This window comes from Eptatretus burgeri, chromosome 10, assembly GCF_056783735.1.
Source record: "Eptatretus burgeri isolate ZD-2024b chromosome 10, Ebu_testis_v1, whole genome shotgun sequence".
In the NCBI taxonomy this organism is placed as follows: domain Eukaryota; kingdom Metazoa; phylum Chordata; class Myxini; order Myxiniformes; family Myxinidae; genus Eptatretus; species Eptatretus burgeri.
This window is the reverse complement of record NC_140970.1, coordinates 9,955,365-9,965,364: the sequence shown is the minus strand read 5'-3', so window position 1 is coordinate 9,965,364 and position 10,000 is coordinate 9,955,365. Positions and strand designations below refer to the sequence as shown.

The window sequence follows — 10,000 nt, the reverse complement described above, 5'->3', positions numbered from 1 at the left end:
CTGATGACTTCATCTTTGCTTTTTGCTTGTTCGGGTTCCTTCTGATTACTCCAATGCAGTCTGTGCTTCCAATACTTCCATTTGATTTTAATTGAATATATTTTAATCCCATTCTGAATCGAATAATAAACGTCATGGGTCAGGGTGATGTGTCCGATCAAAGCGGGGTTGCATCAAAGTGGTACGTCTTGGTACCCGGTTGTCTCTTATTCATCACGTAACATACCAGTACACAAACACCATACAAAATACACTACACAAACACCACAAAAACTAGTCCTGGTGAGGGTCGGCGATCTTCTGATTGCACTCAAAGGAATTCCCAGTTGCCTATGTTTGGGGCCCAAAATTTTTGTTGCCTTTATATTATGTTGATGTTATGGTTTCACTTTTGTAGCAATTTGGTGAAAAGATTTATTCCAGCGTGTCTTTACCTCAATTGCTTTACTGGCTGCAGCCACACCCACGGTTTTTGTCTGGACTCTCAGCAACTGTTCAACCTCGAATGTTAGACATTGGATGGGAAACCCTTGGTCATTGGTCATCCCCAGTTTGGCAGAATAGTTTGTGTTCTTCATTACCACAATGCAGTATTTTCTATGCACTTTCACCACTTAAAAATAAAATAAACAATACTGTTTTTTTTTTTTTGTGTCTATTTAAATATAGATATCTCATAAGTTAATGGCTGATGCATTTCATTTGATCAGGTAATTGCATCTCTGGGTGGCCTTCGTGGGTTTAAATTGAATAATTCGGTGTTCAAACTAAAGGGACTTTTTTTTTTGAAAGGAGCTCGATTCAGGTTAGCTCAGTGAACCTCTTGCCAAAATGAGGTCGAGATTGATCTGAATAAAAATTGATTTCTTTTACCATGTTTTTTTTTTTTTTTTTTTTGCTGTGATAAATTTCGTTTGTACTCGAGGAAGTCTTTTGTTTTCATTCACAAGCAACGCTATTGATTCCTTTAGTTGGACGATCACTGGTGCATGTTTGTGTGGAGAGGAGAGGGGGTTGGGAGGAGGAATGAAGACGTTCGTCTCGAGCCCTATATTTTATCTTTTGGCATCGGTGATACTACCTTCGATCTGTATCTCTTTGAACTGTCTCTCATTTGTCCCAACTTCACTCTTGTTCCATTCTGGTTTTTTTATGCAGGTCGAATCCTTCATCCTGGATCATGAAGAGTTGGAAGCCCCGATCTTGGATACAGCATCGAAGCTGATACTTTCGAGCGCAGCTGATGGTACTGACCTACGTAGTGTTGATCCAGAAACTCAGGCGCGCCTTGAAGCACTGTTGGAGGCTGCAGGTACCCGTTAACATTGCCTACGCTTTCCTCACAGCACAACGCTGCAATATGAGATTATGATATGACTCCATTTAGTTTCACACCCATTATTAACAGATGACACTCGCACAAATTGGAAGTAATTGGAGCAAGTATTTAACTTGACATTTGCTTTCCGATTGTATCCAAACATAGGTAACTATAATTTGTAGGAGAGACTAAGGAGCCATGTTATATACAATTTGTGTTCCATCCCAAGTACTGTATTGTGTTGTACGAGTTCCTCAGCCCTTTGTAGGTGGGCCCAAACGTGCTGTCTACTATCGGGTTAACACTTGTGAAAGTCTCATCGGTGTGTCGGGTTGTTCTGCTTATTGTTTGCTTTTCAGGAGATGATTGTGATATGTCTGTTCTTATCCACTCTGTTGTTTCCAGTTCTGTGCATCCTTCCTTTAGATTTTCTTTTACCATGCTTTTCTTACGTGTACCATTCACCTACGGCCATTGGTAGGCATTGGCAAACTCTCCACCGCTGATGGAAAAGCATTATCTGACCCGGAGGTTCTCCGTCGACTCACATCCTCAGTGAGCTGTGCATTGGACGAGGCAGCGGCAGCGCTCACACGCATGAGGGCTGACAGTGCCAACACTGCTGGGCAACCAGACAAGTGAGTGTGGCATCCATCATCTGGTTTATTCTGGCAGTTTGGCACCATCACTCGTTTCAACCAAAAGTTGGGAAAATGTGACTTTGAGAAACCTTTGCTGTTGGCACTAGTCTTTTGTACTCGCCATAGTTTTGTGAATTTGTGTGGGATACTTTCTCCAGGTAATACCTATTAAATCTCCCTGATACTTTGCTGCTTACGCAGCTAAACGTTGAGTAATTATTTTCTTCATATTAAAGAACGAGGGTGGGGGGGGGGCGGACAGTAATCACTGGTCTTGTAATCATTAATCACAAAGTAATCACATTCATCTCTATTCGGGAAAGTCTAGATACTTTCGACGACTGGCAGATGAAATTTTCATATTGGGAAATGTGACGCGCTGAGGATGGGTAAGAATAAGGAAAGCGGGGACGAAATAATGCATGAGGCAGTCTCTGAGTCTGTGACACGGCAGAAGGATTTGGGGATAGTTGTAGACACTGCGAGAGGGGGTGGTGTTAGTGAACCGTATCCCAAATATTGTTGGCAGTTTTGGGCACCACGGCTGAGGAAAAACATGGCTGCCATAGAGGTGGTTTGAAGTGGAGCGACTTGATCATTTTTGGTGCTTTGTTCGACTTGAGCTACAAGGAGCAGCTGACAGAGATGAAACTTTATGCATTAGAAAATAGCAATAATGATGGGGATCTGATAGGGGTGTATATATACATATATATATATATATATATATATATATATATATATATATATATATATATATATATATATACATACATACATACATACATACATACATACATACATACATACATACATACATACATACATACATACATACATACATACATACATACACGTTTGCTTTCGGACTCCCAATCTGCACGGTAACTCGGCCTTCAAATGCAGATTCGGCAGGGAAGTCTCGGATCCATCGACTGTTGCGGTTGCTATGTCTCAACACGCCAGATTTGTACCGGGTCACTGGACGAGTCAGACGAGCGTAACACAGCCCCATGTCCGCAACTCGCCTTTTCTTCTTCAAATCCTCAACCCCACGTCCGCATAATAGTCACTAACTGTTAAGACTGCTCAGGTTTTTTGGTGAAGTAAATGGATTAAATGGTAATTATTCGACAGTAAAAAAAAATATAAATAATGACAATTGACGAAATAGTTTGTGGATTTTTTTTTCTTAACTTCTTGTAGATGTGTGAACCAGCGACTCTGAGCATGTACACCGCCCATGTGCACAACGCACAAAAATGCACACGAGTCAAAATTGTGTGAATATCGGTATTTGTAAACCTCCACATGCACTGTCCCGACCCAAGATCTCTTAAATGAGGTATCATTCAGCATCATACATGCTGTGGTTGTGAGGTTTACCCTGTTCAGACATAATCCTGCAACTTGCATTTATATAGGTATAAAAGATTGCTTTAAAATATGCCTTTGTTTTTAATTTGGATGTCAGCAAATTTGCAAAACAAAGTGTCCTGCATCAGGTATTTTTATATAATTTACTAATTTTCTCATGGATTTCTCATCTGACTGCATGCTGCTGATTCTTCCATCGGTTGAGTACAGCCGCAGCTTGGCAGAGGCGTGTTCAGACGGAGATGTTACCGCTGTGAGGAAGCTTCTAGATGAAGGCCGGAGTGTACATGAGACTACAGAGGAGGGAGAGAGCCTGCTGTGCCTTGCCTGTTCTGCCGGCTACTATGAACTTGCACAGGTGAGTTCAAGCCAGGCTCATCAACAACTTAGATTTCCAGATGCATTGTTTGCTTATCACTTTAATACAGACCCTGGTAAGGTATGTTTGTGAATGTCACCAATTTTGTTTCCAGGTTCTCCTGGCAATGCATGCAAATGTGGAGGACAGGGGTGTTAAAGGGGATATCACTCCTTTGATGGCAGCTGCCAGCGGTGGTTTTGGAGACATTGTGAGGCTTTTGCTTGCCCATGGTGCTGACGTGAATGCTCAGTCTACCACTGGTAAGATTTCATGAGACAGTTATTGGTGGACTTGTAGGAATGCGCAACATGATTTTGATAACACAAAACGTATAAGAAGATATTTGTGACATCATTCGTCGCGAGTAATGTAAAATATGATTCTACGTTATTGGGCTTCATGTGGGAATCGTTATTACAAAATTATTTTGATGGAATGTATTCATTATTTAGAACATTACCTTCAAATGTGTTGCAGTTGAGTCGATTACAGATGATTCAGTTTTGCATTAAAATGTTTACAGAAACTGTAACGGAGTGGAAAAGGGCAGTAAGATTATTATTTTATCAAAGATATTGAGTAATTTGTTTGTTTGATTAAAATGACTACTGACATCAAGTTATTTTCATGTCAGTAGTTCATTTCCTTTCATTAAAGCTTATTTTATTTTCAAGGCCTTAATTTTGATTTGGGAAATACAGTACTGTCAGACCCTGCCATTCGCGGTTCCGCTATTCGCGGACCCTGCGTATTCGTGGTTCATAAAATATGACCTGCTTACGTTTGCGGCCCTGTACTTCGCGTATTCCTGGGTTGTTTTTTTTTTTTGCGTTTTCATGATTTTTTGTGGGCGTATTCGTGTATTTTTTGCGACGTATTTGTGGTTTTTCACGGGGTTTTAAAAATTTTTACCTCATGAATCATGAACCGCCAGGAACCTATCCCCCTTTTTCCCATTGAAACAATGCCCCAACATGCGCGAATTTGACATTCGAGGAATTTTTCAGAACTTATCCCCCGTGAATGAGTCCAACAGTACAGTCATGCGCCACTTAACGACGGGGTTACGTTCTGAGAAATGCGTCGTTAACCGACGTTGTCGTTGTGCGAACATCATATATTTTTTTTCGTTTTCATTTTCGAACATCATACTTACACAAACCTAGACACCGAGGCTATATAGTGTAGCCTATTGCTTCTCGGATACAAACCTGTACAGCATGTTACTGCACTGAATACTGTCGGCAATTGTAACACACATCCAAGAGAGACGGAAGACACGTTAGTTTTACCTTTGTGCTGTTCATGACGGCCATCGGTGTTGTTAGCAACAGCTTACAATCTCCTCTCACGTCGATTATAGAAAGATGAATAAATAGCGTTTGGATTTTATAAATAATCATTGCATCGATGTTATAATTTATAAATGAAGAAACGAGCACCTGTCAATTGTGATATATATATTTTCGGAACAGTGCGATTGTTTTAAAAACATAAAAAGCTTCACTAAAAAAAAAAAATCTGTTTTAATTTCGACTGTAACAACGATTTATTCGTGGAATTCTTCAATTCAAAGGTAATTTATTTGCTAGAAGGTAAACGTGGAAACATTGGTTCAGTTTGAAAGCTGATTTCGATTATAATGGAGCTGGCAGATCCATCGTAAATGTGATAATGGGACCACCGTCGAATATGCGAACCGTCGTTGCCCAAAACGTCGTTATGCGGCGCAGGACTACTTAAATTCTTGCAATAATGTGAAGATTGTTCTGGTTACACAATGATTGTTATGAGAGGTAAAGACAACCAAAAATTTTGTTGGAGTTCCTAAAGTATATTTTGACTGTGCTGCCAAAAGCTTGCTTTATAGATTTTTAAAGCATTTATTGAGAATTTGGCTTCTACCGTTGAAAGGACCAAGACATTTTCATATGACAGTGTGTACATTCTTTAAGGTATAAATCCTATTACACGTTGAAGAATGTACATCTCATTTGCTATGCAAATTCACTTGACTGAGTAAAAATAATTTCACACACTCGAGAGAAGTCGATGGTTCGCCATCGCAAATCCCCACGCTTCCCACCTCAAGCAAAATTGAAATATGGCAAAAGGCTCCACCAGGAATTACCCAATATCAAATTTTGAATTCAACAAATTTTATGTTTTAACCCCTGTGCCCCGAAGTCTCCACCCCCTGGAGCATGAACAGGTGTCAACTCCAAAAACTCATTGCATATTTTATTTTTCCCCCAATTTTTGATTGCATATTCAAAGTTTCATTCAGAAATGTGCCAGTAATTGCATTATTTTGGTATTTGACCTTTTAATCCCGCCCCAGGGGGCAGGTCAAAAATTATACTGCTCTCGTACCTTCTTGCCATGTGGTCATCATAACTACAGGTGATTAATTTCTGCACAACTGTTTAAGAGGACTCAGTGTGACAGACAGACAGAGAAAATTACAATATGTGATCCTTCCCCCCCCCCCCCCGCTCATTTTTTTTTAAAGGTCCCTTGTAGCTTGGGTTTTCATGTTCTCATTCCAGGCCAAAATGGGCATGGGAGGTGCCTCATCCTAAAAGATAGATCTTTCACTGTTGTATATCTAACCAGGCTGGTTGCTCTCTCTGTTTATTGCTATTTTCAATCATGATCCCCATGCCTTTTGAAAATAAACGGGGTGATATTGTTCCACATTGTTGATATCTGTTTGTATTTAATCCTTTTCACCTTAATTGTACATCTTCACACTTGCTTAGCCTATCATGACTTGGACTCAGCCATGTTATTATCCCCGTGCTTTTTGAATAAGTTGGGAGGATTGAGGTTGGGCGGGGGCTATTGTAATCGGCTCTGTCTTGTCTATCTGTCACACTATCTCCTCCTCAACAGTAAGGCAGAAATTTGCCAAACTTGGTAGTTATGATCACCACATGGCAAGAAGGTGCACTCTACCTGTGAAACACTGCGATGACAGTTTGGAGCTGGGTCGGGATTTGAACCCATGCGAGACAGATTAGAGGCAAGTGAGAGTACCTCCTCGGACAGTGGTTCCCAACCTTATTATTTTTTACTGCGACCCCAAATTGGCCACCAACAGGACCTCCCGACCCTTAGGCTTATGATATTTGAATCTTATACCGTACAGTATTTTAAAAACATAATGAAGCTGCATGGTTGTGAAGCCTCCAAATCAAGTCGTGTGAACTCGTAACGCAATTCCCATTGGCTGGACAACTGGCCTGACTTGACCCACAATTTTAAGTAGGACAAGTCTGAAGACGACAATGGTTCACGAGCGGTATTTGACGATGTAGATTGTTTCAGAAGTCAAGGATGAGACAATGTGATAATGTTTGACCAAGTTATAAAAATGATCAACATGATGTGGTACGAGTGACAGGTTATTAGCTGCAAAATGTCGAAAACCGGGTTCGTTCAACAACTTTAAAAATTTGACCTTTGCATAAACTTTAAAGGTCACATAACAATGTTGTGGACATTAAAATAAGGAAACAGGATACGTGCTATAGCTTATTGGAGTTAGTTCGTCGAAGAATGTCGAAAACCCGGTTCGATTCCCACAACTTTGAAAATTTGACCTTTGTGACCTTTAAAGGACAAAGGTCAAGGATGATGACCTTTGGTGCAAAACTTCCTCTGGAACATTCCAGGAACAATATAACGTCATATCGGCTATATGGCATTTCGCACTCCTCGGATTATCCATACTTTGATGAAATCAGCGTAAAAACAAACTTGAATGGGGCGCCACGGGCAAGGTATTCGAGATAGAGCAAAATGGTTTCAAGACTTTAGGTGGGGAATGACCTCAAGATTATGCATAAAAAATATTGTCATCCCAGCTCTCAAAGTTAGGGCGGTCGTATGATTTTTATGTCAAAATTTTCTCAGTTCGTGACCTTGACCTTGGGACGAAAATGAAAAATCATGCTCCATAGGGCTATGCAGGTGCCATTGGGCTAACCAAATACCGAAACCCCTGCCAAAATTGGACAAACCCCTCGGAGAAGATGGATTTTATGTCAAAATTCGCAATTTTCTAAGTTCGTGACCTTGTGACTTTGACTTTGGGACGAAAATAAAAATTTGAGCTCCGTGGGGCTATGCAGGTGCCATTGGGCTAACCAAATCCCGAAACCCCTGCCAGATTCGACAAACCCCCTCGGAGAAGATGCAAATTGAAATCGACTACCCCTATAAACACAATTCGCAATTTTCTAAGTTCGTGACCTTGTAACCTTGACCTTGGGACGAAAATGAAAAACCAAGCTCTGTGGGGCTATTGCAGGTGCCATTGGGCTAACCAAATACCAAAACCTCTGCCAGATTTGACAAACCCCTCGGAGAAGATGGATTTTTACGTCAAAATTCGCAATTTTCTAAGTTTGTGACCTTGTGACCTTGACCTTGGGACGAAAATGAAAAATTGAGCTCCGGGCTATGCAGGTGCCATTGAGCTAACCAAATACTGAAACCCCTGTCAGATTTGACAAAACCCCTTGGAGAAGATCCAAATTGAAATCGGCTACCCCCTAAAAACACATGTTTTTTGGGCGTGGCTCCGCCCATAATGGGCGCACCACGCCCATTCTCAGGAAAACACAACTAGATCATGATATAAACATCCCACCAAAATTTTATCAGGATCGGATAAAAACCCACAGAGCTATGCTCGGGACAGATAGACAGACAGACACACCAATAACGAATATAGTGGTGACTTATTTTTTTTGTGAAAATATTTTTTCGTGAACCATAAATCATACGTCCACCATTTTGGTGATATGGTAAGCCTGAGATGTCTTTGCAAGTATCATATTCACAATTGCCATGCCCAATAACTTTTCCGTTCAGTGTAAAATAACCAAAACACCTGTGAGGAGGATCATAACGTATTGTAAGGTTGAGCCCGATATGCCTCATGGGCCTTGTGAAGGTGACAGTAAGTATAGACCTCAGGCTTCAGTCATCAGGTGTCAGGCTACAATCCAGGGCAATTTCAATCTATTCGAGCTGCATAAGCACGGTGTATTATTTATAACCACAATGGTTAAGATTGGAGGAGTAACGACCTAATTTATTGCGGTCAGACAGACCGACCGACTCCAAATTGCACATTTTGGGTCTGATGAGTGATCAGTTGGTGTCTTGAAATAAATTGGTGTTTGTTGTTGAAAATGAGATAACATTCCTCAACTTAACAGTTTAATGCAATGTGCCTAAACTCTTGGACTCTTGAGGTATGAAATCGACTTGTGGTTATATGAGACAACTTTGTCAAACTGTATCAAGGCTGCCTTGACACACTTGTCGAACTCGGGACTACAAGGCTTGAGAGATATGCTGTGAATGTTATCTTGAAACAATGTGTTGCGGTAGCAGACGCTGCACAGAATCTGTGCATCCTTCACTCGTTATGGTTAAATTTGACAACTCTGTTCCAATTTCATGATTGAAAAGAAATATGGCCTTTCACGGCAGTTTTGCCAGGGTATGTAAATTGTTAGATCGAAGAATATATGACCGACATTAATGGAGATCTGTGTGCGGCGCCACACATACGCGCACACACAGTGATACTTCGCCATACGCTGTTTCTCAACATGCTTTCTGTTTTACGCTCCTTGTACATCATGACTCGAACCGGGCGTAGTGGCGTGTGCCTGTAATCCGGCTACTCGGAGGCTTGGGTTGGAGGATCGCTTGAGGATGGGAGCTCTGTGCTGGGCCGCGCTATGAGAGGGTGAAGGGCAGCCCGGAATCATGGCGAAACCCAATCCTTATCCCTGTGTCGTAAGAGGCGACCAGGGTTGCGTCATTAAGGGCATCCGGCGTAAAACCTATGCCAAATCAGTATGTGGATCATAGCGGATGATCCGCTGTGGCGACCCCTAACGGGAGCAGCCGAAAGAAGAAGAAGCTACATCATGACTCGACTCCCTAATCCATTTTGTTGAGAAAAGCTCAAGTGGTAAAAAAAAAAGTTACGACCCAGACAGACACACAGACGCACATAAGTTATTTCAAAACCCTGTCTTCCACTGCATGGGGGACAGGCTAAAAAACATTTACAAATTACACTGCAACTGGAACAATTAATATTACAAATCAAGATCTGAATCTGAATCCTGGCAAGGAACAGAGTTGTCGGGTCGATCTTATGATTGCTGATCTTGATGAGGACTCTCCTCGGATCGGATAAACTAACATTCATGTTGAGAAAAGCATAGGTATGACAAAATAAAACCATCTTAACTTTTAAGTCAGAATCAA

The 10,000-nt window shown here is 41.2% G+C and overlaps 1 protein-coding gene across 6 annotated transcripts in view; it reads left to right on the top strand.

The window, feature by feature from the left end:
• The window catches only part of LOC147017934 (ankyrin repeat domain-containing protein 17-like), a 208,348-nt gene that overhangs the window by 88,685 nt on the left and 109,663 nt on the right, over window positions 1-10,000 (top strand). For all 6 annotated transcript variants that reach the window (XM_085897031.1, XM_085897030.1, XM_085897029.1 and 3 more), the window contains 4 exons: window positions 1,159-1,312; window positions 1,803-1,959; window positions 3,550-3,697; window positions 3,813-3,960. In XM_085897031.1, the coding sequence (XP_085753157.1) occupies window positions 1,159-1,312; window positions 1,803-1,959; window positions 3,550-3,697; window positions 3,813-3,960 (607 nt within the window). The remainder of the gene's footprint in view (window positions 1-1,158; window positions 1,313-1,802; window positions 1,960-3,549; window positions 3,698-3,812; window positions 3,961-10,000) is intronic.